The sequence below is a fragment of the Lipotes vexillifer genome, unplaced genomic scaffold (assembly GCF_000442215.2).
Source record: "Lipotes vexillifer unplaced genomic scaffold, Lipotes_vexillifer_v1.1 scaffold429, whole genome shotgun sequence".
NCBI classification, from domain to species: domain Eukaryota; kingdom Metazoa; phylum Chordata; class Mammalia; order Artiodactyla; family Lipotidae; genus Lipotes; species Lipotes vexillifer.
The window spans coordinates 1030326-1056904 of NW_006784171.1; the positions used below are offsets into that span (position 1 = coordinate 1030326).

Genomic DNA, 26579 nt, shown 5'->3' on the forward strand with positions numbered 1-26579 from the left:
CTTATTTCACTTAGCATGATGTCTTCAAGGTTCATCCATATTGTAGCATGTCGGAATTTCCTTCCTATTTAAGGCTGAATAATATCCCATTATATGTATATAACACATTGTGTTTATTTTTTCATTCATCAGTAGACATTTGGGTTGGTTCCACCTTTTGGCTATTGTGAATAATTCTACTATGAACATGGGTGTACAAATAACTCTTTGAGACTCTGCTTTCAATTCTTCTGGGTATATACCCAGAAGTAGAATTGTTGAATTATGTGCTAATTCTGTTTTTAATATTTTGAGGAGCTGTTTTCCCTAGCAGTTGTACCATTTTATATTCCCACCAACAATGCATGTTTTCCAGTTTCTCCACATCCTTGCCAACAGTGATTTTCTGACTTTTTCTTTTCTTTTTTTTAAAATTTTTATTGGAGTATAGTTGCTTTACAATACTGTGTTAGTTTCTACTGTACAGCACAGTGAATCAGCTATACATATACGTGTATCCCCTCTTTTTTGGATTTCTTTCCCATTTAGGTCACCACAGAGCACTGAGTAGTTTCCTGTGCTATACAGTAGGTTCTCATTAGTTATCTGTTTTATACATAGTATCAATAGTGTATATATGTCAATCCCAATCTCCCAATTCATCCCCCCCTTCCCCCTTGGTATCCATACGTTTGTTCTCTACATCTGTGACTTTTTCAATAGTAGCCACATCCTAATGGGTGTGAGGTGATATATTTTCTTGACTGGCTCATGATTATGCCATGTTAAGATGGGTTTATTTGCTAGTTGATTTTCAGTTAGTATTCAATAGTGCCAGCCTTCAAGGAGAGTGCACTAAATAATGTCCATACAACATTTAATAAACCAGATTATATGTTTTTTTCTTAACTCTTGTGGAACACTCTATCAGAGCCAATTAATACTAATATTCTGGTCCCTCAAAAATAAATAATGAACAGACCGGAAGTCACAAAAAGGAGAGGGTACAATCATCTTAATCAGTCCATGTTTTCCCCCTAGAGAATAAATACCAAGAAAGTAAATGACTGCACAATTGATCTGTGTTCATTATTAGGATGATCACAATAATAAATGTTGTGATTCTCACCATTCATTTTATGAAGATAGGCCTGCCAATAAAGGCCAGCCCATCTCACTGTTTGCTGTTTGCAAGAAGTTACTTCTGTGGAAGGTATCAGGCGTGGCCATTTTATAAGTTCTTTAACTCCGAAATGGGTCATAGGAAAAATCGCTCAGTGTGAAAGTCTGAAAGAATGTCCTTCCTTGTCCTAGCAGTGAAAGCAAGAAGAATTGTGCTACCGCGATTTTTCCAATAACCACAGGCTTCTTGGCTGCGAGAGGCCATTTCTGCCGCCTTCTTGTTCATCCACCAACATGTTAAATGATATCTGAAGCTGAGCTTTCTCTCCAGCTGCATGTGTGCGAACTGGTTGACTTTCCTCACAACAGTTGACATTCTACCTGTTCCACTAACACAAAATCCCAGCTATGAAAACACTCAGCTCCCCTCTCCAAGATCATGGGCTGCCAGAGGCATTCCATTTCCAAACTTAAGGAAGGCCCAGCGCCTTATTGCTTCCAGTCGGAGCAAACTTGCCGGAGAATGAGTCTGTTCCACACGCAAATCACAATGACCCACTTTCCTTGTGCCTCTGTTTTTATCTACACAAAACCGCACCTCCAGCATTCCTGACAGAGGGCTGCTGGCTATGAATCTTGTAAAGTATCTACCTTCTTCAGAAAAACTACTTGGCAGGAGATGAGTAGAAGTTTCCAGGTTAGTCACCCAGAAAGAAAGAAATGTTAAGTAAAATTAAAGTGGTTTGGGATTAAAAGCGGTGCCTTTGAACTCAGGCAGCCCTGTCCAGGCTACACTGTTTCTCTCAATTAAGTTCCTTAAGCAAGCGCTTTCTTCTGCCCTGAGTTTTCAAAGAATGTTCTGCTCTATGAAACGCTTTATGTCTTTCATGTGCAGAGTTCCTTCTGGGAGAAGGGTGCAATCAAGTTGTTGTTGTTTAAAAGTTTTGATAGGAACACAGAGGGAGTCATTGGGCTCACTTCTGTGTTTCTGAAGAGAATAGATCAGTTGCTGGTGGATGGTATAAACCTGAAAGCTGAACCCCGTGGCCTGCTGTTTGCAAACCCACAATTTCCAGTCTTGAAGCTTCTTTGGTCCTTCATGCCCTAAAGGCAAAATGTGTGATAATTACAACTTCTGAAAAGGACCGGCCAATATTCTGGCCAAAGGAGCAGAAAACCATGAAACCAAAGACTGGACCAACCACTACGGGGTACAATACCTTGTCTGTTCTGAAGGCAAGAGGAAAGGCACTTGTGGGCATTCACCTCTGCTGTTGCTTTTAATTAATTTTTGGCTGCATTGGGTCTTTGTTGCTGTGTGCAGGCTTTCTCTAGTTGTGTCGAGTCGGGGCCACTCTTTGTTACGGTGCACAGGCTGCTTATTGCGGTGGCTTCTCTTGTTGCAGAGCACGGGGTCTAGGCGTGCGGGCTTCGGTAGTTGTGGCGCGTGGGCTCAGTAGCTGTGGCTCGCCGGCTCTAGAGCGCAGGCTCAGTAGTTGTTGCGCACGGGCTTAGTTGCTCCGCGGCACGTGGGATCTTCCCAGGCCGGGGCTCGAACCCATATCCCCTGCATCGGCAGGCAGATTCTTAACCACTGCGCCACCAGGGAAGCCCCCAAGTTTATATTTCTGATGAGAGGATTTTGTGCCGAGCCCCCACCACTTTTCTGTCCAGCAGATTCCAAATCAGTGAACAGATGGTAAATCTCAGAGGCCCATTCTCATCCCCTGTGTCTGATGGGGCTGTATTTAAACAAAATAAGTCATGAATGAAAACTAAGCACAGTCTATATCTTTAGAACGCACATGCTTTGTTCCTGCAAGTTCAACTATCTGAGACTCAAGCCATAAACTTATCTTAGAGAGACTCCCTCAGTCACACCCGTTACAGAGTCCTCTGGTTCCTGGTTCTCTTTTCCATCCCTCTCATCCACATAATGGTTGCTTTTCAGGGCTAAATCTAGTTTCAAAGAAGAAAACGCTAGTCCTACGCTGTTCTTTCTTCTTTAGACACTTTTCCCGTGCCTGCTGTCAAGGCTGAGTATATGTGGAATTCGAAAATGCTTTTCTTCAAAAGTGTGCCGTCTTTGTCTCTTGGGAAATGGCCCTTAACCGATGTAAAAATCCAGGACGTCTCATTACATAAAATGAAAGATAGATCAAAAGGTAGGCAAGGGGGGTGAGGAGATTGATATCAAGAATTAAGACTTTTTCTAACAAAGAGGTTCACTCTTTCTGTCAGATGAGCTTCCCAGTTAGAACAGAGCACAGAGGAACCTACATGTCATGCCACCCTGCTCACAAGTTCAGTGGGAAAAAACCATCCTGCTGCTTATTTGTATGTGGTTAGCACTGTCCTATTGACAGATTGTAAAACTATCTCAACACAAGCATCCACTGGTTATTTAAAACCCTCCACGTTCATCATACATTTGCCTGAAGCTCTCTTTAAGCAAAGAAAATTAGAATAGGTTTTCTACATGAAGACTCTCTCTAGGCCAAATAATTGTAATGCATTTGCCAAATAAAAGAAAGGGTGGGAATGGAAAGTGATGAGAGCGGGCTTGGTATCACCTGATAGTGTCTGCGAGGGCCCAGCATTTGGCCATTCTCCCCTTAGTACCAGCCGGGCAGGTGCTGTATCCTTGATGAGTGTCACTATGGGAACCTTGGTTGGGAGCCTCAACAAAACATCCTTGAGCTGACTGTGCCCCAGAAGGAATGGCTTTCCCTCAGGAACCAGAACAGTAGGTCATTCGATGGCTCCTGACCCCAGGTAACGAACAAAAGCCTGAGAAGTCTCACTCACAATTCTCTTTTATTGAGTCTTGTTTTGGGGTCAAGTGGGGGCCGTAGGCTTGTGAGTAAGATGGTTATTTTTCTTCTTGCCAACTAAATTACCTTGAAAAGCTCATAAAAAGAAAGAAAGAAAGAGGGAGGGAGGGAGGAGGAAAAAGGGAGGGAGGGAGAGAGTGAAGAGGGAAGGAAGGAAAGAAGGACAGAAAGGAAGGAAGGAGGGAAGGAAGGAAGGAGAGAGAGAAAGAAAGAAAGAAAGAAAAAGAAAGAAAGAAAGAAAGAAAGAAAAAGAAAGAAAGAAAGAAAGAAAAAGAAAGAAAGAAAGAAAAAGAAAGAAAGAAAGAAAGGGAAAGAAAGAAAAAGATGTATGAGGCATATCAGGAATTATGCCAAGTTTCAGGCTTTTGAAATTTAAATTGCATGAATGCCACACCTTTAAAAGTCAGGTGTACTGGAAGAACTATTTGGCTAGGTTATGGTATTGTTAACTTGGCAAAGAAAAGAGATTGTTTGTCAAGTATAATATGGAGGGTGAGCGCTAGGCTTTGTCATACTCCAAGGAAGCTGTGCGGGGTGGGATTGATCCAAAGCTTCTGGGTTGGCAAAGGCTGGATGTTTTTGACTGCCGAGGTTCTTGCCAAGTCTGTGGTCCCTGAACTGGCTGTCAGAAGATGCTGCCTCCATTTTGGCTTTTTGTTTTTAACATTCTGCTTAGTTGAAAAGGCACAAATCACTACAAGCCCAAATGTTTACGTATTTAAGTCACTTACAATCAAAAGAGATCTTTTGTAGCAGTTGACATGGTGTTAAAAGAGAAAACAATGCTCCCTTTCCACATGCTTGTTCCACCCAGTTATGAGGCCACAAGCTTTAAGTGTGAAGCAAGGGAGGTGTTAAAAACTCAGAATTGTATGGAAATAGAGGTAATTTTGGTGAAAAAACAAAAGTAGGCTTTTGTTTCTAGAAATGGGGAGCAGCTCTCATAATAGAGGCTAGTGTACTTTCCTTCCACACCTGTGACTCAATCTGTGCATTCACAAACCTGCTGACATGGCAAGTGTCATTCACAAGCACATTTTTTTCTTTTTGCCACACCGTACGACTTGAGGGATCTTAGTTCCCCCACGAGGGATTGAACCCAGGGCCCCGGCAGTGAGAGCACTGAGTCCTAACCACTGGACCGCCAGGGAATTCCCCACAAGCACATTTTGATGCCAGCATTTGCCCCCCTAACCATTAAGTGTGTCCTCGAGGTCTGTGTATTATTTTGTAACATAGGAGAGAAGGAGATGGTCCCACCAATTGGGGATAAGAAAGACCAGAAGCTATTATGCAAATAACCAAAATATCCACCTGCTCTCATCCCCATCCCATAAATGAACATAGATGAAAAGATCTTGGCCTTCCCTTTGCATATCCACACCTCCAAACATGCACATCCTGCTCTAGACATTCACTGTTTTCCAACTTCATCTATTTAACAAAGGAATGGCGGGGGTGAGGGAGTTCAAGAGGGAGGAAAAGGCCACAAAGTGACTTACTATCCATTTATTCCGGGATGAGTTTTCTCTAATTCCCTGGTCGCTGGAGGTAAATAGTCCTTGCAGTAACAATGACTCTCACTTGGATGAGCTCCAGATAAATAGGCCAGACAGTTAAGAAGTAATTTACGAAGACATAAATGGAAATATTCAATACACATACACTAGGAAAATAACATTCTGGAGTTTTCTTGCCAGAAAATTGCTGTGAGACCAGTAGCTTCTCTGTACAACCACTAAAGACATGTCGATTTGTCAACTTGACAATGTTAATAAATAACGCAAAAGTACACCATTGCAAAGCTTCTAGCTCCCCTTAACCCTTTCAATTGTGAGGACCAAAAATTATTGCCTTATAAATTGTCCCAAAACACATATAAATATCTAAGCTTATAAAAGATATTTGAGTGGGGATGGGGGCAGGAAGCCAGAACACATACCACGCACTTATCCACATTTATCTCTTGTTTCCGAACTAGAGATTATGAGAGCAATATAGCAACCTGGGAAATGGGCAACAAGCAGAAAGGCAAGACCCAGGAGACTAGGCCTAGACCTTCGACTAAAAGTCTCCATCTGCATGTAATGCTACTTTAAAATTGAGGGAACACTGCTGGAATGTTGAATCAGAGCACATACGCCTAAAAGAGGCCACTGGTGTGCATTGTATCCAACTTGTAAACTTTAGATATGGAAAGGTAAAGTTACTTTTAATTTGGATCTCTTTGATTGGAATGCTCTTTCTTTCCCCATGATTTCCATACATTCCAGTACATTCCATGACCTTCCAACCAGAGAATAGGGCTAAATGACAGGGCTGACCCTACCTACAAGCCAAATAAAACCTACATTGATGACTTCTGCTTCTGGCCAAGATGGAGTAAGAATGACTGAATTTATTTACACTTCTATCTGAAACAACTGTAAAAGAAGATTTACATACCAAAAAACTGGTGTTTATATGATCTATCAGTGGATAATTGGAAGCTGAAATTAAAATAATACCGTTTACAACAGCAAGAAAAATATGAAATATCAGTGAGCAAAGCTGACAGAATATGTGCAGGACCTAAAATAGCTGTAAAAAAAGAGCTTTAAAAAGAAGGAAGTTGGTGGTCTTACACTACATGATTTCAAGACTTATTATAAAGCTACAATAGTCAAGACAGTGTGGCACTGGCATAAAGATGGACGCTTAGATCAATGGAACAACACAGAGAATGCAAAAATATATCAATTTTTATATATCAATAAATATTTGAGAAAAGGTACAAAGGATATTCATATGCAAAAAATTTGATCCATACCTTGCACCATATATAAAAATTAAGTCAAATATAGGTCATAGACCATAAAATCTAAAACTATAAACATTCTGGAAGGAAACATAGAAAAACTTGGTCACCTTGAATTAGCCAAAGATTTCTTAGGTATGACACTGAAAGCACAATCCATAAAAGAAAAACAGGACTTTGTTAAAATTATGAATTACTGCTTTTCAACTCTGAGAGAATGAAAAGACAAGCCACAGACAAGGAGAAAATATTTGCAAATCTCCTGTCTGATAAAGAACGTGCGTCCAGAAGGTAAAGTACTCACACAACTCAATAATAATATATACAAAACTAGTTTTGTTTTTAAAGATTTGAATAGATATTTCACTAAAGAAGATATATGGATAGAAAATAAGTTCATGAAAAGATGTTCAACATCATTATGCATTAGGGAAATGCAAATTAAAACCACAATGAGAGAATACCACGTATCTATTAACATTTCTAAAATTAAAAAGACCAACCATACCTAATATTGACAATAATGTGAAGCAACTGGAACTCTTACACGGTAGGGATAATATGAAACAAAGGAACTTGCACACAGTAGGAATGTAAAATGTATACCACTTTGGAAAACTCTTTGGCTGTTTTTTAAAACATTATATATTCACATCCCATTAGACCCAACCCACTCCTAGGTTTTTCCCTAAGAGAAATGAAAGCATATGTTAGATGAGTACACAATGTTCATAGCAGCTTTACTTTAATGACTCCAAACCGGAGATGACCTAAGTGTTCATCAACAGGTCACTGAATAAACAAATTTGGTATATCCATACATTGGAATCCTAATTTGCAGTAAAAAGTTCAGACCATTCATACATGCAAAACATGGATGAACCTCAAAGTCCTTATGCCAACTGAGAGGAACCAGGCCAAAAAGGATTACGTACTGCAAGATTTTATTTCAATATAATTCTGGAAAATGCAAACAAGTGACAGCAAGTGGGGAAAGTGGTAGGGGAGGAGGAGTGGGTGGGAAGGAGGGAGTGACTATATAAGAGGAGACTTTTGGGAGTGATGGATGTGTTCTCTATTTTGGTGGTGGTGATAGTTTCATTTCACATATATATATAGATTTGACAAATATATGTCAAAATTTATCAAAGTGTACACTTTACTTATGTACAGTTTACTGTATGTTCATTAACTTCAATAAAGCTGTTAAGGGCTTCCCTGGTGGCGCAGTGGTTGAGAGTCTGCCTGCCGATGCAGGGGACACGGGCTCGTGCCCCGGTCCGGGAAGATCCCACATGCCGCGGAGTGAGCGGCTGGGCCCGTGAGCCATGGCCGCTGAGCCTGCGCATCCGGAGCCTGTGCTCCGCAAGGGGAGAGGCCACAACAGTGAGAGGCCCGCGTACCGCAAAAAATAAAAAATAAAGCTGTTAAAACAAAGTACATGATGGGATTTGGGGAGGTATCTGTGCTCTCAAGTGCCTCGCTCTCAGTGTAAAGTGGTACAGATTTTCTTTCAGGAGCTATTTGCAAATGGATATCAAGAACATTAAAAAATGTTATAATTCTTAGACCCAGGAATTCCATTTCAGGGAATGGAATCATCTGAAATAGTGAAAATACATACTGTACAAAGATATTTATCACAATATTATATATTATTATTTTGATCAGTCCACTTTTTATGTTTATACATGCACAGTTTTTTTGTTTGTTTGTTTGTTTGTTTGTTTTTGGGTACACGGGCCTCTCACTGTTGTGGCCTCTCCCGTTGCAGAGCACAGGCTCCGGACGCGCAGGCTCAGCGGCCATGGCTAACGGGCCCAGCCGCTCCGCAGCATGTGGGATCTTCCCAGACTGGGTCATGAACCCGTGTCCCCTGCATCAGCAGGAGGACTCTCAACCATTGTGCCACCAGGGAAGCCCCATGCACAGTTTTAAAATATCAAATGGTTCTACAAGGCTGGCTGTGAAAAATAGAAATTCCTTGCCCACTTACGTAACAATTTACTGCTCCAGAGGCAGCCACTTATAAACACTTTTCTAAATTACAAAAATTGCTATTCTTTTTTTATATTCAGCATTTGTCCATAGGAAAGATGAAGATTTAGATTTCTCTCACCTCATCATCATTCTTCCTTCCTCTCTCAGTATCTCTGTCTCTGTCTGTCTGTCTGTCTGTCTGTCTGTCTCTCTCTCTCTCTCTCTCTCACATACACACACACACACACACACACACACACACAAATGCATTTCTGGTCTGTTCCAGTATTTTTCCATTCTCCTAATATACTTGCATTGTAAATTTGGACCAATATTCAGACCTTGCCTTTTATGGCCACATTATTATGACCAGAAAATAGTATTCACAGCTGACCATGTGTTATGGGCTGAATTGTGTGCTCCTCCCACAAATTCCTGTTGAAGTCCTAATTCCCCATACCTCAGAATGTGACTGTATTTGGAGATAGGGCCTTTAAAGAGGTAATTAAAGTAAAAGGAAGTCGTGTGGTTGGGCCCTAATTCAGTGTAACTGATATCCTCATACAAAGAGGAAATTTTGACACAGACAGACACAGAGGGAAGAACATCTGAAGACAGGAAGGAGATGGCCATCTGCAAACCAAAGGCTGCCAAAGAAACCAACATTCCCAACACCTTGATCTTCGACTTCTAGCCTCCAGAACTGTGAGGAAATAAATTTCTGTTGTTTAAGCCACCCAGTCTGTGATACTTTGTTATGGCAGCCCTAGCGAACAAATGTGCCATATTAAATTCTACTTCCTGCACATTTTTTTCCTTTTAAAAATTTGCTTAATTTTTATGTACTTAGCACTTAATCCTCAAAATTCCTCCAGGTATGTGAATGTCCTCTCCATGCATTGAAACAGATTAGGAATTCTACCAGTCTTCCTGAAGAAATCTTTCACAGCTTCGGACGTGCTCCCTCTCACCTGGTCACTCCCCAGACCTGCTGCACCACCATTGTCTGGGGATTCCTTTTCTCCATCATCCTTTCCTTTCCCCCTTTCTTGTGCTGGATCACATGTTTCCTGAATTCTATATTTAGTTCTTTCTTTGCTTTTCTCCTTTTTGTATGTTTTTCTAGAAATGTCTTCACGTGTACCTTCCAACTCTTCTGTTGGGTTTTCCAGTTCTCTGTTAAGTTTTTAATTTCTTTTTTTAAAATATAAGTTTATTTTATTTTTGGCTGCGTTGGGTCTTCGTTGCTGTGCACGGGCTTTCTCTAGTTGCGGCGAGTGGGGGCTACTCTTCAGTTGTGGAGCACGGGCTCTAGGCGCATGGGCTTCAGTAGTTGTGGCACGTGGGCTCAGTAGTTGTGGCACACTGGGCTTAGTTGCTCTGCGGCATGTGGGATCTCACGGGACCAGGGCTCGAACCCGTGTCCCCTGCATTGGCCGGCAGATTCTTAACCACTGCACCACCAGGGAAGTCCCAGATAGGAGACTTTTCAGCCAACTTTGAGCTGGGATAGCACATCACCAGGACCCAAAGAAGGAGAAAAAATCAGTTTATCTGAAATGAACAAATCAACCTATGTGACAGAGGAAAGCAGTAATAATGATTAAATCAAGAACATCATTTCTTTTTCAAGTTCCACTTGAGTAAAAGGAGCACTTGCACTTTTTAATCAGTGTTTTTGAGAATGTTCCTCTTAAACAAATGAAGTGTTTCCCTTACTGCATGTAAGCCCCTCATTTTTTGTTCCTGTCTTGACCAGACAAGATTTATTAACTTGTGTTTCACCGTCCTTGGGCCCCACTCTACCACATGCCTCCTTGAAAGGCATAGTAGAAGCCTCCGGAGAAGTCTGTGCCTTGGTGAGGGGCTCATCCACTGCGATCCTCAGTGTCAGGTGATCTCAGTGTCAGGATTTTTCACCTGCAAAATCCCTGATGGTGGTTTCTTTGGGTCTTTGGGCTCAGACTGGTCCACTCTCCCACCATAGACTGTTCCGTATGCCCGTGTAGAGGGAACGTGGCTGCCGGGATTCTGGGAGCTGAGTGAACACAGAACGCTTAGGGCAGGTGCCTCAACATTATGTTTGTGAATTTTCATTCATCCTCCTATTTTCATTACAGCAAACTGCCCTCAACTGTCCTCCAGACCCAGGACCCTTTGTTTTAGCCTCTGAAGGGAAGCCTCCAGTCTCCTGCCAGAGTGGGGAAGGGCTGTCTGTCACCTGACTGCAGATTCAGGCAGCTTTTAGCTCCACCTTCACCCCTACATCCAGTGCTGTCAATGCCCATGCCTTTTGTGGGTTCTGAAACTTAAATTGAATTACATCTTAGATTTCTGCATCACTGGCTTTAGATTCAGCTTTTTCTGGTCGCCTAAGTCAGATATCACTTGTCTGTCTGCCTTCCAGCTTTCACAATTTTGCTGTTGTATTTTTTCCTCATTTGTTCTCTTCATCCTTGACAGTTTGTGCCAAAATAAACACAAAATCCTTTTACTGTCATTTAGTTTCAGAAGGTGTCAAAGATTGATGTGTATATTTTTTTCGCCACCTTTAATCAAAAGTCAATCTAGAAATAATGTAGATATTCAACAGGGAAAGAAAGGGGAAGCAAATTCTGGTCCACCCATATTCTTGAATATTGTGTAACCATTATAAGAAGTATGTGTCATGAATTTTTAATAATGATAAAGCCCTTGTTGTAATAGTTGATTTTTAAAACATTACTGAATTTTATACATAGGATGATTTCAACAACTTTCAAAATGTTCATGGAAAAAGCATGGGTAGAAATATACCCCTTTATTAGTTCATGGTTAATGGATGGGATTATGGGAAATTTTTATTTTATTTCTGTAATTTATAAATTTTCATAATGTATAAATACTATCTTACTTTTCTTATCATTAAGTATATTAATAACACACAATTGTTATAGAAAAGATAGATAACACTTAAAAAGATATCTCTCTATCTCTCCATCCACATGTATAATCACAGTTTTTTCAATTGCTCCAAAGTACATCAGAGAGTTATATAAATGGTTAACACACTGCTGTATGTTTTCCTGCAAGTAAATCTGCATGCTATTTTTATAACGAAAATGATAATACTCTTCCTCTTTGTGTCCACTGTTAAGAGTCTTGGAGTCACTAGTGGGCTAATGTAAGAAAGTCTAGTTTGAACTACTGTTGAAATACAATTGTTACTTGGAAGGAAAGAGGAGATCCCTGGGAGTCTTTTTAGCTTTTTCACCTTAGTCAATAGAAAGGGTTGGTTTACTAGATTTGCTAATTATCAGCTTGAAAGACAAGAAGACCTCATGCAAACTCCTGGGGAGCAGTCCAAAGGATGAGAGAGAATGGGGGTGGGATGCTTGGAGGCCCTGCAATAGAGCAGCAGCTGAGGGGAGTGTCCCTGGGAGAGGGGTTGGCAAGATGTGCCTGCTTTGCTTAGGATCAGTCCTGCAGAGCAGCAAAAATATGCCATGTGGATCCTATCGAATAATCCTACTAGCTGACCCGTGAAACAGGAATTGGGGACAGATAGCTAATGTTGGATGGAGAGGAGGCATTTCTTTATTGGCTTAAGAAAGCAGTCTTGCTTCAAAACCACATGCATTCATTGACTCTGGCTTGGTGCTGCCATGGCATTTAAACTAGTGATCTTTAGGCAGCCTTCCTCTGTGCCCAGTCCCCACGGTGAGGCAGCTCTGGAGAATGGACATGGCACTTCTGCTACCAATGGCATTTTCAGGATGTGATGGCTGCCTGAAAATATACTAGGAAGATTTGTGATACTCCATTTCGATTCTTTTTCTTGAAGTAGGTTGGTTACCCAGTGCATTTTATGTTTTTACTACTGAGTTATTAATTTTCCTTTTGTTTGGATAGGGAACACTGAAGAGCACCCTGAATTTACAAGTCTGCCTCTAATAGATGGATCAGGCAGATGGACTTTGTTATGTCGGATTTGGTTCCTAAATTGTGATGGTTTCAAAAGGTGGTGAGGAGTCTCTGGGCCTCTTCCGAAGTCTTTTAATTTTCCTCTCTTTGCACTATCTCTTTCTTTCTCTGGCTCTATTTTCTTTCTTTTTTCACTTTTTGTTAGGTTAGTGTTGTTTATCAGTCTGTTTATTTGGGGAAGGAAAAGATGGATTGTAATGGCCATTCAATTTGAAAATAACAGTCTCATCTTTATCACTGGATAATTTTTTTTTTTTAAATCCCACTGCTGTCTTTAAGAAATCTCATCTGCCCAATTTTGTTTTTTAAGATCCCACCTAAATGAATGGATACCAGCAAAATTATAAAAAGAATTATAATTAGAAACAGAAGAAACAAGTAATCCCTGCTTGTTTGACTGTGGGTTTCTTTTGGAAAGGCTCAAAACAATCATTAACATCAATTTTTTAATGCTTATTTACTTCATAGCGGTTAACTACAAAGTGACCTTTGAGGACGGGTATATTTTGGAAGGTTAAGCAGCAAAATTGGGGCTGCTAGCCCTTTTGGGGGATGAATTTAAAAGAAATCACTCAGTTTACTGAGGAACTGAGCATCCTACAAACTTCAATAATCTATTAATTATTTCAACTTTTTAATAACATGATGAAAGTAGCTCATTTGAAGTTTGGGGGCTGCTATTAGGCATGTCCAAATAATGTAATATTAAACACTCCTGTAGATGGACAAGTGTCAGGGCATGAATTTGGTGATATAGAATTGTTGACTGCAGGGGAAATGTTTGAAGTACATTAAAAAAATTAAGATGATTTTCTCTTATTTTCATTTTATATTTTATTATTTTTTTTTATTTTTACTTTTGGCCTTGACCAGGGATCAGGGGCCAACCCGTACCCCCTGCATTGGGAGCACAGAGTGTTAACCACTGGACCTCCAAGGAAGTCTCAATTTTCTCTTTTTTTTTTTTTTTTTTTTTTTTGGCGGTACGCGGGCCTCTCACTGCTGTGGCCTTTCCCGTTGCGGAGCACAGACTCCGGACGCACAGCCTCAGCGGCCATGGCTCACGGGCCCAGCTGCTCCACGGCATGTGGGATCTTCCTGGACCGGGGCACGAACCCGCGTCCCCTGCATCGGCAGGCGGACTCTCAACCACTGCGCCACCAGGGAAGCCCTCTCTTATCTTTAAAGAAAAGATGGTATAATTGCTTTCTTGAGATGTCAATCTTTAGAGAGATTCTATTTAGGTACCTAGTAGAATAGGAAACACTTATATAGTGCTTCCTGTGTGTCAAGTATTTTTCTAAATGTTTTACATATATTAAACAAAACACCCCAGGACAACACTGATGTTTACCCTATTGTGTATCCTTCTCTCTCTTTTTAAAATTAATAAAGTTTAGAGAAGTTTTATGTTCACAGCAAAACTGAGCCGAAAGTACAGTGATTTCCCATATACCTCCTACGCCTTGACATATACAGCTTCCCCACCATCACCATCTCCCACTGGAGTGATGCATTTGTTACTAGTGATGAGCCTACATTGACATATCATTACCATCCAAAGTTCACAGTTCACATTAAAGTTCACTCTTGGTGTGGTATATTGTATGGGTTTGCACAGATGTAAAATGACACCACTGTAGTATCAGACAGAATAGTCTCAATGCCCTAAAAATCATCTGTGCTCTGCTTATTTACACTTCCCTTCCCCCAAACACTTTTTTTCTTCTCTATAGTTTTGCCTTTTCCAGAGTGTTGTATAGTTGGAATCATACAGTATGTAGTCTTTTCAGATTGGCTTCTTTTACTTAGTAACCTGCATTTAAGTTTCCTCCTTGGCTTTTTGTGGCTTGATACCTTATTTCTTTTTCTTATTTCATTGCTGGTATACAGGATAGTGATTAACTTTTGTATATTCACCTTGTATCCTGCAAACTTGGTATAATTATTTGTTAGTTCCAGGAGTTTTTTTGTCAATTCATTCAGATTTTCTACGTAGACAATCGTGTTATCTGTGAACACAGTTTTGTTTCTTCCTTTCTAATCTGTATACCTATTATTTCCTTTTCCTGCCTTATTGCACTAACCAAGACTTCCAGTATGATACTGAAAAGCAGTGGTAAGAGGGAACATTCTTGCCTCATTCCTGATCTTAGCCCAAAAGCTTCAAGGTCCTCACCATTAACTAATATGTTGGCTGTAGGTTTTTCATAGATATTCCTTATCAAGTTGAGAAAGTTCCCCTCTATTCCTAGTTTGCTGAAAATTTTTGATCAGGAGTTAGTATTGGATTTTGTCAAATGCTTTTTCTGCATTTATTGATGTGATCATGTGGTTTTTCTTCTTAGCCAGTTGATGTGATGGATTACATTAATTGATTTTCAAATGTTGAGCCAGCCTTGCATATCTGAGATAAAAACCTACTTGGTCATGGTGTACAATTTGTTTTATATATTGTTGAATTTGACTTGTTAATACTTGAGAATTTTTGCATCTATGTTCATGAGAGATATTGGAATGCAGTTTTCTTTTCTCATCATGTCTTTTTCTGGTTTTGGTATTAGTGTCATGCTGGCCTCATAGGATGATTTAGGAAGTATTCCGTCTGCTTCTATCTTTGGAAGGGATTATAGAAGATTGTTATAAGTCATTCCTTAAATATTTTGTAGAATTCACCAGTGAGCCCATCTGGGCCTGGTGATTTCTCTTTTGGATGATTATTATTTATTGATTCAATTTCTTTAATAGATATAGGCCTATTCAGATTGTCTATTTCTTCTTGTGTGAGTTTTGGCAGATTTTATATTTCAAGGAATTGGTCCATTTTATCTAGGTTATTATTTGTGGGCGTAGAGTTGTTCATAATATTCCTTTATTATCCTTTTTTTTTTTTTTTTTTGCGGTACGCGGGCCTCTCACTGTTGTGGCCTCTCCCGCTGTGGAGCACAGGCTCTGGACACGCAGGCCCAGCGGCCATGGCTCACGGGCCCAGCCACCCCACGGCATGCGGGATCCCCCCGGACCGGGGCACGAACCCGTGTCCCCTGCATCGGCAGGCGGACCCTCAACCACTGCGCCACCAGGGAAGCCCCCTTTATTATCCTTTTAATTTCCATGGGATTTGTGTGATGTCCCCCTCTAATTTCTTTTATTTATTTATTTTTGGCTGTGTTGGGTCTTCGCTGCTACGCACAGGCTTTCTCTAGCGGGCTACTCTTTCATTGAGGTGCGCAGGCATCTCATTGCAGTGGCTTCTCTTGTTGCAGGGCACAGGCTCTAGGCATGCGGGTTTCAGTAGTTGTGGCATGCGGGCTCAGTAGTTGTGGCTTGTGAGCTCTAGAGTGCAGGCTCAGTAGTTGTGGCACACAGGCTTAGCTGCTCTGCGGCATGTGGGATCCTCCTGGACCAGGGATCAAACCCATGTCCCCTGCATTGGCAGGCGGATTCTTAACCACTGTACCACCAGGGAAGTCCCTTAATTTCTGATATTAGTAATTTGTGTCTTCTTTCTTTTTTTCCTTAGTTAGCCTGACTAGAGGCTTATCAATTTTATTGGTCTTTTCAAAGAATAAGCTTTTGGTTTTGTGGATGTTCTATATTGATTTGCTATTTTCAATTTCATTAATTTCTGCCCTAGTTTTTATTGTTTCTTTTCTTCTGCTTACTTTGGATTTAATTGCTCTTCTTCTAGTCTGGTAAGGTGGAAGCATAGGCAATTGACTTTAGATCTTTCTTCCTTTCTAACATATGCATTCAATGCTATACATTTTGCTCTAAGTGCTATTTTTGCTGCATCACACAAGTTTTGATAAGTTGTGTTTTTATTTTCATTCAGTTCAAAATATTAAAAAAATTTCCGTTGAGAGTTCTTCTTTGACTCGTGTGTCATTTGGAAATGTACTGTTTAATCTCTAAATATTTTGGAAATTTCCAGCCACCATTCTGTTATTGATTTCTAGTTTAATTCCACTGTGGTCTGAGAGCAGACATTGTATAACTTTTATTCTTTAAAATGTATCAAGATATGTTTTGTTGCCCAGAACGTGGTCTATCTTGGTGAATGTTCCATGTGAATTTGAGAAGAATGTGTCATCTGCTGCTGTTAGAAGAAGTTGTCTACAGATGTCTATTATATTCAGATGACCAGATGGTGCTGTTGAGGTCATTTATGTCTTTTCTGTTGTTTGGCTTTCTGGATCTGTCCATTTTTGATAGAGGGGGTTGAAGTTTTCAAATATAAGAGTGGATTCATCTGTTTTTCCTTGCAATACTATCAGTTTTTGCTTCATGTATTTTGATGCTCTTATTAGGCATATAAATTTTAAAGATTGTTATGTCTTTTTGGAGAACTGAACCCTTTATCATTATGTAATATCCCTCCTTATCTCTGATAATTTCCCTTACTCCAAAGTCTGCTGTCTGAAATTAATATAGCCACTCCCGCTTTCTTTTGACTAGTGTTAATATGGTATATCTTTCTCCATTCCCTTACTTTAAAAAAAACTTTTTTTTAACATCTTTATTGGAGTATAATTGCTTGACAATGTTGTCTTACTTTCTGCTGTATAACAAAGTGAATCAGCTATATGTACACGTATATCCCCATATCCCCTCCCTCTTGCATCTCCCTCCCATCCTCCCTATCCCACCCTTCTAGGTGGTCACAAAGCAGCGAGCTGATCTCCTTGTGCTATGCAGCTGCTTCCCACTAGCTATCTATTTTATGTTTGGTAGTGTATATATGTCCATGCCACTCTCTCACTTCGTCCCAGCTTACCCTTCCCCCTCCCTGTATCCTCAAGTCCATTCTCTGTGTCTGCATCTTTATTCCTGTGCTGCCCCTAGGTTCATCAGAACCATTTTTTTTTTTTTAGATTCCATATATATGTGTTAGCATACGGTATTTGTTTTTCTCTTTCTGACTTACTTCACTCTGATCCCCTTACTTTTATTCTTATTTTTAAAATAAATTTATGTATTTTTGGCTGCGTTGGGTCTTTGTTGCTCCACACGGGCTTTCTCTAGTTGCGGTGAGCAGGGGGGCTACTCTTTGTTGTGGTGCACGGGCTTCTCATTGCAGTGGCTTCTCTTTGTTGTGGAGCTCTGGCTCTAGGCGCATGGGCTTCAGTAGTTGTGACACGTGGGCTCAGTAGTTGTGGCACACAGGCTTAGTTGCTCTGCAGCATGTGGGATCTTCCCAGACCAGGGCTCGAACCCGTGTCCCCTGCACTGGCAGGTGGATTCTTAACCACTGCACCACCAGGGAAGTCCGATCCCCTTACTTTTAATCTGTATGTGTCTTTATATTTAACGTGGGTTCCGTGTAGAAAACATAAAATTGGGTATTGTTTTTAATCCAGTCTGACAACGTCTGTCTTCTAATTGGTATATTTAGACAATTGACGTTTAAAGTGATTATTGATATCGTTGGATTAATGTCTACCATATTTGTTAACTGTTTTCTATTTGTTGTCCTAGTTTTGTCTTCCACACATTTCCCTCTTTTCTTAGCGTGTAAGTTATACTTCTTTTTCACTCTTTTTAGTGGTTGTCCTAGAGTTTTCACTGTACATTTTACAACTAATCCAAGTTCATTTTCAAATAATACTATATCACTTCAAGAGTAGTGCAATTACCTTATAATAATTAAGTAGCCCTAATTCTTACCTTTCATCCTTTGTATCATTGCTGTTATTCAATTCATTTATACTCAAGAGTAATATAATATAATATATTATATTAGTAATATCAGTAATATCAGTAATATCAGTAACCTTATAATAATTAAGTAGCCCTAATTCTTACCTTTCATCCTTTGTATCATTGCTGTTATTCAATTCATTTATACTCAAGAGTAATATAATATAATATATTATATTAGTAATATCAGTAATATCAGTAATATCAGTAACATCAGTAATATAATATATTCATATATATTGTTCCTATTATTATTTTGAACAAACTGTTATCTGTTAGATCCATTAAGAATAAGATAAATGAAAGTTTTTCTTTTCCCTTACTTTTTCCTTCTCTGATGCTCTTCCTTTCTTCATGTAGATCTGAGTTCCTGGCCTATATCATTTTCCTTCTCTCTGAAGAACTTCTTTTAACATTTCCACAAGTTGGATCTACTGGCTACAAATTCCCTCAATTTTTGTTTGTCTGAGAAAGTCTTTATTTTTCCTTCCCTTTTTTTTTTTTTTTGCGATATGTGGGCCTCTCACTGTCGTGGCCTTTCCCGTTGCCGGACGCGCAAGCTCAGCGGCCACGGCTCACGGGCCCAGCCGCTCCGCGGCATGTGGGATCCTCCCGGACCGGGGCACAAACCCGTATCCCCTGCATCGGCAGGCGGACTCTCAACCACTGCGCCACCAGGGAGGCCCTATTTTTCCTTCCCTTTTAAAGGATAATGTCACAGAGTATAGGATTCTAGGCTCGTGTTTTTTTCTCTCAAATATTAAATATTTCACTCTATTCTCTTATTTGCATGGTGTCTGAGGAAAAGTCACATATAATCCTATTTTTACACCTCAATAGGAAAGGTGTCTTTTCCTTCTGGCTTGTTTCAGGAATTTTTCCTTGGTTTTCTCTGAATATGACATGTCTAGGTGTATTGTATTGGGCATTTATCCTGCTTGGCCTTCTATGAGCTTCCTAAATCTGTAGTTTGGTGTCTGACACTAATTTGGGGCAATTTTCAGTCACTATTGCTTCAAATGTTGCTTCTGTCCCTTTCTGTCTTTTCCTTCTGGTATTCTCATTATGCATATGTTCACCTTCTGTAATTGCCCCAGAGTTTTTGGATATTCTGTTCTGATTTTTTTCAGGTTTTGTTTCCTCTTTGCTTCCAGTTTTGGAGGTTTCTACTGTTGTATCTGCAGACTCAGAGATTCTTTCCTCAGCCATGACTAGTCTACTAATGAGTCCATCAAAAGCATTCTTCATTTCTGGTACAGTGTTTCCAATCTCTAGCATTTGTTTTTTATTTTTTCTTAGAATTTCCATTTTTCTGCTTACATTATTCATCTGTTCTTGTATGCTGTCTGCTGTTTCTATTAAAGTCTTTAGCATTTTAATCATAGTGTAAAAAAATTCCTGATGTTACTTCCAACATTCTTTTTTCAATTGCTATCAAACTGTGTAGCCCAGATCTTTATTTTAATGTACAAAACCTTTATTTACTTGCCGCTTCTCTAAACTGTCATTTAACCTAAAAGCTGCATGTCTCCATACCCTCTAAAGAAACATCTGATTTAGATTCAATTGATTCAACCTACCAAATTTCACCAGTGAATTTATGAATACTTCCTATTATCTCTCCATCTACCCATCCATCCATCCAAGCTTATTTTTTTCCTGCTTTCAGTATTTTTTTTTAACTTTTTAAATCTCTTATTTATTTATTTTTTTCACACACACACTGTATTTTATTTTTACAAGAGGTAAATAAACTGACCCCAAGCATTGTAAATGGATGACTACAACAAAAGCAACAATGATTGCAATTACCAAACATGAAACACACTCACACTATGTCATAATATTGACATTCAGTCCAGGAATCCTCCACTGTAACAGCTCCTTTACTTTGCAGTGAAAATTGATTTGTATATTTTTTGCCTCTGAGTCCTTGTGGGATTTTTTGTTTTATTCAAACAGAAAGTCAAAAATTATAATCATCCTCATCAGTTCACTCAGTCCCATGTAATTAATTTTTTTTCATCTTGATCTTTTGTTAGCACTTTTATGAATTCATCAGTTTTCCATTAGAGTTCTGACAATGCTAATTCATTCAGTTCAGCTGTATAGTCAGTTACCAGAAACCTGTACTTGTCAGAGTCTTTTCCATGAATTCCTTGAAGATGAAACCCTTTTATAGGAACATTTTTGCAAAAGCATCAGAGTACACCCAGACTTCCAACATTCTTGTCATAGATGACTCTGGGTCTAGTGCTTGCTCAGTCTCTGCAAGCTGTATTTTTTACCTTTTAGTATGCCTTGTAAGTCATTGTTGAAAGATGGACATGATGTACTGGGTAAAAGAACTGTGGTGAATAATGGGTTTTTAATAAATGCGGTGGTGAGGTGTGGGGGAGGGGAAGCTTCTCTAGTCCTACGATTAGGTCTTAGTCTTTCAATGAGCCTGTGCCCTTGGACTGTGAACTTCAAGAGTGTTTCTCAATCTCTCCCCCCTTCCCCGCACTGCAGGACAGGATGGCAAGAAGGGGCTGGCTGGGGTTAGGTATTTCCCTTCTCCCAGGTAGATTTAGGCTCTGATTAGAAACCCAGCAGATAAGGCTCTGGTAAATTAGTTTCTCCTGCAGGCAGATCTTGTTAAGAACAGAATGCTCTGGCATATTTCAGAATGGTTCCTTTCCCCTCTCTCCATCAGAAGCATGAGAGGATTCTTCTCTGATTTTCACTGTGAGGACCTGGTAGATCTTCTGCAGGTAAGAATCATGAAAGGATGGAGGCCCCCCTATGACTGGGTCCCTGTAAAAATTTCAACTCTCAGACTTGTCCTCACTGAGCTGCCAGCAATTCATCAATTACAGTTCATGTTTTCCTACCCTGGTACTAGTTCCCATGGGGCTTTCTCTTGTGGGTTTCTACTCCAGAAAGTTGTGATTCTCTGTGTCTGTGAGTCTCTGCAGTACCCAGAGCACTGATTTTTCTTGTGGCCTCACTTCTCTGACTGGTTTAAGAAGAGTTGTTGATTTTTCAGTTTGAACAGCTTTTTTACTTGTTGTTAAAACAGAGTGGTGACTTCTAAGCTCTTCTTTACCTGCTGGACCAGAAATTGCCTGTTATCTTCTTTTTATATATAAGGAAACCAAGGCAAAAAGATATTTAGTAATTTGATCAAGGCCTCCCAGCTAGTAGGTGGAAGAGTCAGAATTTGAATCTGGGTGGCTTGGCTCAGGAGCCTGTGTTCTTAACCACTACATCATTGAGGAAAACGAGCAAGTTGGGCTTGTAGGGGAAGGAGGAATATGTTTTCTTACCACGAGATCTTTCATATCTACTAAGTTTACATTTTCAAAACATTTTCTAAAGCAATGAAAGGAACATGTGCCAGAAGGGTTGGTTTGAAAACAGTGATTACTAAAACTTGAAGTAGATACAATAAGTAAACATTTTAGAGTAAAAGAAAAAAAAAAAAAACTCCTAAACCTACCATTTTTACAGATTACATTTCAGTCCTTGTTCTTCTTTGTGAATATTATATGTGGGTATTACGTCCTCTTTTTCACTTAACATCGTATCGTGGGAATTTCTCCCATGTTTCCACATCTTCTTTATAATCACATTTAATAGCTGTATAATAGTCTATCCTGGTGACATGCTATAATTTACAAAAGCATTCTCTTATTGCTTGACATGTGATGATTGACATTTTTCTTTTACAACGATAGGTAATGTTCCACAGTTTTTTCCCTTTCACTGAGTGATTTCATTCAGGATAGCCCCATGAATGGAATTACTGGGTCAATGGATTTGGATAGTTGTATAATTATTGCTAATTTTTGTCATATTAGTTTCCACATTAGGGTTGTACCAATTTTCTGGGCTTCCAGCATTGTATAATTATATCAGATATAGTAGCATCAAAATGTTATATATATGTATATTGAAAACCTTTTAGATACAAAGGCAGTGTCAGTAACAGGAGGCTATAAAATAGGACCCGTTCCATGAACTGATGCATGCCTTATTCTCAGATTTTAAGTTTATGTTACATGGGGCCTTGTATATAGGAGACATCCCATAGGTATTTATTGAATGGATGGGTGGTGAACGGTTGGATGGATGACATCCAACTGATTTCTCCTTATTAACACATAAAAAGTTAGTGGCAAAATTGAACGGATATCCTGATTTAGAATATAGAGTTCTTTCTCCCTCATTCAGCCAACACTCACTACATACTTAGTATATGAAAAGCACAGTCTGGAAGCTGGGGGTATTACTATCAATAAAACATAGTTCCATCCATCATGGTCCTCACAGTTTGACTGGGAAACTCACAAACCTCTCCAGATCAAATTCTCATTTATAAAATGAATGGACTGACCTCAGAAGCCCTTTCCACCTTCTGGATTCTGTGATCTTCTCAAACTCTAAATTTCCTACTTCTAGATACTAAGTCTAAAGTAAGCTTATCTTAAAGAACAATTTAAAGAAACTGGCGATTCTGGATAGTGACAGGGAGTCTTCTCCCCTTCCTACTCATTTGTTCGTTCATTCATTCATCATTCATTGAGCACATACTCAACATGAGACACTATTAAGCTCTAGAAATAAAAATACCAATTTTGGCAACACAACAGTACAACACACAGTGTTTATGTGTGTGTGTGAGTGGGATCCGCTTACTCTACTGTCAGGGAGGGGACATTTCCCCTTTTCTCCTCTTGAGTTCCTGTGGCTGGACCAATCATAAAATTGACACAAGACAGACTGTGTCCTGTGGACTGGAGAAAAAGAAACCCATTTAATTTGTGTGCACATAGAGGTCGCACAGAAATGGGACCTAAGAAGTGGCCAAAGCAGATAGCTTTTATATTTTTTTAGACAAAGAAGCAATAAATATGAAAGGGATTGACAGGACAAAGAAACTTAGCTTTGGGTGTTTAATTAGTAAGGAACTTAAGCAAAGTTTGGGCTTAGGTAGTAAATTAGTAAAGAAGTAACAAGTATGCAGGCTTCTCCAGCCCTGAGTCCCCTATCTCTGGTGATAATGGTGTCTTTCTACCTCCCAGTACGAGGAGAGCACCTTTCACGTGGGAAATTTATTTCCTGCTTTCAGGGAGACAGAGAGGAAGGTAGAGGTATCCCTCTGGCGTTGACTGTTTCTTAAGTAGTTTTAATTCAAAATAATCAACGCGCCATTGAGGCATATTTTGGGCCCCAACACTACTATTCTAGCTAACATTTAAATGGAGTGGCCTCCAGTATTAAAGTAGAGGAAGGAATCAGCTGATATTGACTCAGGCTCGCCCTCTGAATGCTCCCAGAAGTGAATGGGAGATAACACTGAATCTTGAAGGTTTTTCATAGGGAAAAGATACTTGTGCCATATACTTGCCGACAGCAAGACGAAAGGGGACAAATGCATGTGGACTCACCATTTCTCCTCTTCTACTTGCACTCCTATGGACTGGAACTTACTGGGTGCTTTATTTTCCGCTGCTTTGTTAGGTTCTTCAGCGTCATCCACCTGAAGAAATAACCAAAAGTAGAGGTGCTCTATTTTAGTCATCTCGCTTGAAAAACAAAGTCCCATTTCATTAGAGAACTCTATAATACCATTGGAATGTTTTGTGATTTATAACCTTTCTGTTCACTGTTTATGTGTTTGATGAGCAGCTTCATTATAATGCACTTTGACTCTGCTGATCTTAGGAAAATGCAGTTTTGTTCATTTCCAAAGTGCCTAATAAACGTCTGTGATTCCTGCATGGATTTGTGAGGATGTACTTACCTGTGAGCTCTGTATTAGAAGGGAGCACCTCACGGGATTGTGTTGTTGAAAGTTTTGAATTTGCAGATAACAAAGTGCAAAAGAAGGAAGAAATTTCATTTATTGTAGTTAGAATTGTTGACATTAGAAGATTTAGGTATTAACCTTATTAATATAACTATAGAGCATCTTCATTTTTTTTCCCCCTTCAATTAAGGAATTGGCTTTGGATATCACTTCATAGTTTCTAAATAGCTATGTTCATATAGAAAATGTATCTGTATATAACTGATAGCTTATGTGACAGATTAGGCCCAACCCAAATTTGAAATAAATTTTATGACTATTCAGAGCAGTTAGATTTATTCCTCTTTTTTCTCTATGTTTTTAATAAATTAGTTTTTTCTAAATAGAAAGCAATTTAACATAAGTTGTATAAAACTAAAACACAGAAGTATATAATGTAGAAGGCAAAAGTTCCCCACAAAGCACTGTCAATCCTTTGATGCATATTTGACCATCTTTTAACATATTAGAATATATTATATATAAAAATGATTATTAATACTAAATTTACACGGATGAGATTATACTATATATTTTTTGTGTGCAATTTGCTTTATTCATTAACACTGCTATCTTTTGGACATTTTATCATGTTAGTAAATATAGCTCTAACTCAGTCCTTTTGTTGGCTATGTAAATACTCCTCCTAATGGTTATGTAAGCAACGTGGGCATCAGGGTAATTTTCTCTCTGCTGTTATTACGTTTAGTATTATAATTAACATTTCATATGTATATTTAGAACAATTCTGCAAATATTGTATGAGAAAAATTCTTAGGAGTAGAAATGTTAGATGGAAGTATTGAGCATATTCAGCTGTAAGGGATATTGACAAACTGCTCTTCAAAGCATTTATCAGTGTATGGGAATATCCATTTTCCAAATGTTCACCAATATTAAATATTGGCAAACTTTAAATTTTTTGCTCATATCACAGGTGAAAAATATCTATTAGCCTCTTGTATTTTTATCTGTAAATTGCCTATTTATATCCTTTGCTAGTTATTGTGGGGTTTTTTTTCTTATTGAGTTGTTTATTTTCTTCTTTATAGGATCTCTTTATATCTTATGACCCTTAAACCCTTTCTTGGCTATATATACTGTAAATATTTTTTCCCAGTTTATCATTTGTCTTTTAAATTTTGTCCTTCATTGTAGAGAATCTTAAATTACTATGTAGTCAATCTAGCTTTTATGGTTGGGAAAGACCAAAAGTTCTCTTATATTTGTTTTTATGCTTTGATTTGTCTTTTCATATTTAGTTCTCAAATCCACTATCCTGAAATGTTTGTGTAGAAGATACAGAAATTTAATATTTTTTCTGCACATGAATCAATTGACCTGGCTCTTTTTATTAACTAATTCATCTCTTTGGTTTGGGATGCCAACTTTATCTTATACCAAATTTTACCCATATATATTTACCCAAACATTCTCGTATGTAAAAATCTATTGATCTATTGGTCTTATTGCTCCTCCCTCTCTTTTCTTCCTGATATAATTTTGTAACAAATCTTGATATTTTCTGTGACAAGTCTCCTCTTGTAATTCTTTTTTTTTTTTAATAAATGTATTTATTTTATTTATTTATTTTTGGCTGGGTTGGGTCTTCATTGTGGCACGCGGGCTTTTCATTGTGGTGGCTTCTCTTGTTGCGGAGCATGGGCTCTAGGTGCGCGGGCTTCAGTAGTTGTGGCTCGCGGGCTCTAGAGCGCAGGCTCAGTAGTTGTGGCGCATGGGCTTAGTTGCTCTGTGGCATGTGGGATCTTCCTGGACCAGGGCTCGAACCTGTGTCCCCTGCATTGGCAGGTGGATTCTTAACCACTGCTCTGCCAGGGAAATCCCTGTAATTCTTTTTTTAAAATGTAATTTAAAAACTCCAGCAATCTAAGTGTTCATCAACAGATGAATGGATAAAGAAGATGTGGTACATATATACAATGGAATAGTACTCAGCCATTAAAAAGAATGAAATTTTGCCATTCGCAGCAACATGGATGGACTTGGAGGGCAGTAAGCTAATTGAAATAAGTCAGACAGAGAAAGACAAATACTGTATGATACCACTTACATGTGGAATCTAAAAGATACAACGAAGTAGTGAGTAGAACAAAAAAGAAACAGTCTCACAGATATAGAGAACCAGCTAGTGGTTACCAGTGGGGAGGGAGGGAGGGGCAATATAGGGGTGGGGGAGGGGGAGGCCCAGGCTCTTGGGTGTAAGATGGGCTCAAGGATGTATTGTACAACATGGGGAATGCAGCCAATATCTTGTGATAACTATAAATGGAAAGTAACATTTAAAATTTGTATAGGGCTTCCCTGGTGGCGCAGTGGTTGAGAGTCCGCCTGCCGATGCAGGGGACACGGG

General features: G+C 39.2%; 1 protein-coding gene across 8 annotated transcripts in view; it reads right to left on the bottom strand.

Moving 5' to 3' along the window:
- DLGAP1 (DLG associated protein 1) overlaps positions 1–26579 on the bottom strand; it is a 325804-nt gene that overhangs the window by 26397 nt on the left and 272828 nt on the right. For all 8 annotated transcript variants that reach the window (XM_007456571.1, XM_007456577.1, XM_007456572.1 and 5 more), the window contains one exon: positions 23808–23899. In XM_007456571.1, the coding sequence (XP_007456633.1) occupies positions 23808–23899 (92 nt within the window). The remainder of the gene's footprint in view (positions 1–23807; positions 23900–26579) is intronic.